We start from the raw sequence: 1576 nt of genomic DNA, 5'->3' as shown, positions 1-1576 counted from the left end.
TAGTTGCACCAGCCCGCTGCAACGTCGTCGTGCCGCCACCCTCGAACACGAAACCCTGGTCGGTGCCGATGTAGGGCACCGTGCACGACGACGACGACGATAGCACCGGGCCCGTAACCACGGTGCTTCCATTACGTTCCCCTTCCGCCAGTGTTGAGTTGTCTTCAAATCTTTTTTCACTTGGCATCAAATATATCGATGATGATCACGCCGATAGATTGGTTATAAATACAATTTTTTCTATTTTTCTGAACATGAATTTCTTCCTCTTCTTTTTCTTTTTTTCTTGTTTCGTCTATATTCTTTTCTTTCGTTATCTTCTTTTTCTTCTTTTTCCTCTCCTTCTTCTTCTTCCGCCTCCTCCTCGTCCAGGTTACCTTTCTTGTGCTTCATCCGTATGTACGTCTATCCTCTTCCGTTGGCTCGGCTAAACCGCGCCACATCATTATCAACCTATATATACAAAAATATTAAGAATTTGTTAATTAAGGTTTATCTGTTAAACGTATTATTTAATTCTTTAGAAATCACTCAAAGATCTTTAAAATTTAAAATTCTTATCGTAATGATAAAAATCGTAAAAAAAGAATACATTTTTATGAAAAAAATGAAATAATAAAAATGCTTCTGTTCTTAAATGGAATAATTAATTTCTTTTTTTTTTATTGTTATGAAATTCATTTATTATATTTTGGCATTTATTTATAGTGAAATTGCTATATGTTTTATTATTTTACGGAATATAGTACAGATTTTAATTTTTAAAATTTTATAGTTTTAAAAAAATTTTCATTGTAAATTTAATACTATATGAATAAAAATATTATATTTTTTAATTATTTGAATATTTATATATTTATGAATGAAAGATAAGAAACAAATTAATTATTAACGAATTTCTTTATATTTTTATCTTCTGAAATCAAAATTGAATTAAGTTAGAACTAAAAATAGCATAAGGAAATAAGTTAAATGATTAATAATAAGTTAAATGATTTTTGATGATTTTATTAATTTATTTTTTAATTCTATAATTAAACACAAAATATATTAATCAATGTTCTTAACCATATTTTTGTTTTTAACATTCACTTCAAATATATTGATGAAAGTTCAAATCTAAGAATTAATTTGGCTACTTAATTGCATTCTTATTTCATCATTTTACAAGAAATATCTTAATTGATTTAAAATAATATTTTAAATTATTATTAAAATAATCACTTTGATGATATTTTTCATTGAAAAAAGATAATATATGATTTTGTAAAACATTTTAAACATTTTGTAAAACAATTATCTCATATAGTTTTTTTAATTTGTATTAATATATTAGAATTATTATTTTGATAATAATTGACAAATAAATAAATCTTGAAATTTTAGTGATATTAAATCGCGAAATGGATTTTTTTGGATCATAATGTATCATAATGTAAAAAATATAAATACTTATGATGTTAAATATTTAATTGATTAATTTGTAATTTACTATTTATAAGTTTACTATTTATATATAAATATATAAATATATTTATATTTATATATATAAATATATTTATAAGTTTACTATTTA

The 1576-nt window shown here is 23.6% G+C and overlaps 1 protein-coding gene across 1 annotated transcript in view; it reads right to left on the bottom strand.

Annotated features, from left to right (window-relative positions):
* Positions 1–1576, bottom strand: part of LOC102672070 (potassium voltage-gated channel protein Shab-like) — a 35938-nt gene that overhangs the window by 26242 nt on the left and 8120 nt on the right. The window contains exon 2 of the mRNA XM_031511448.1: positions 3–453. Within this exon, the coding sequence (XP_031367308.1) occupies positions 3–187 (185 nt within the window). The 5' untranslated portion in view covers positions 188–453. The remainder of the gene's footprint in view (positions 1–2; positions 454–1576) is intronic.

This window comes from Apis dorsata, unplaced genomic scaffold, assembly GCF_000469605.1.
Source record: "Apis dorsata unplaced genomic scaffold, Apis dorsata 1.3 scaffold_323, whole genome shotgun sequence".
Lineage (NCBI taxonomy): Eukaryota > Metazoa > Arthropoda > Insecta > Hymenoptera > Apidae > Apis > Apis dorsata.
This window is presented reverse-complemented; position numbering and strand designations above follow the sequence as displayed.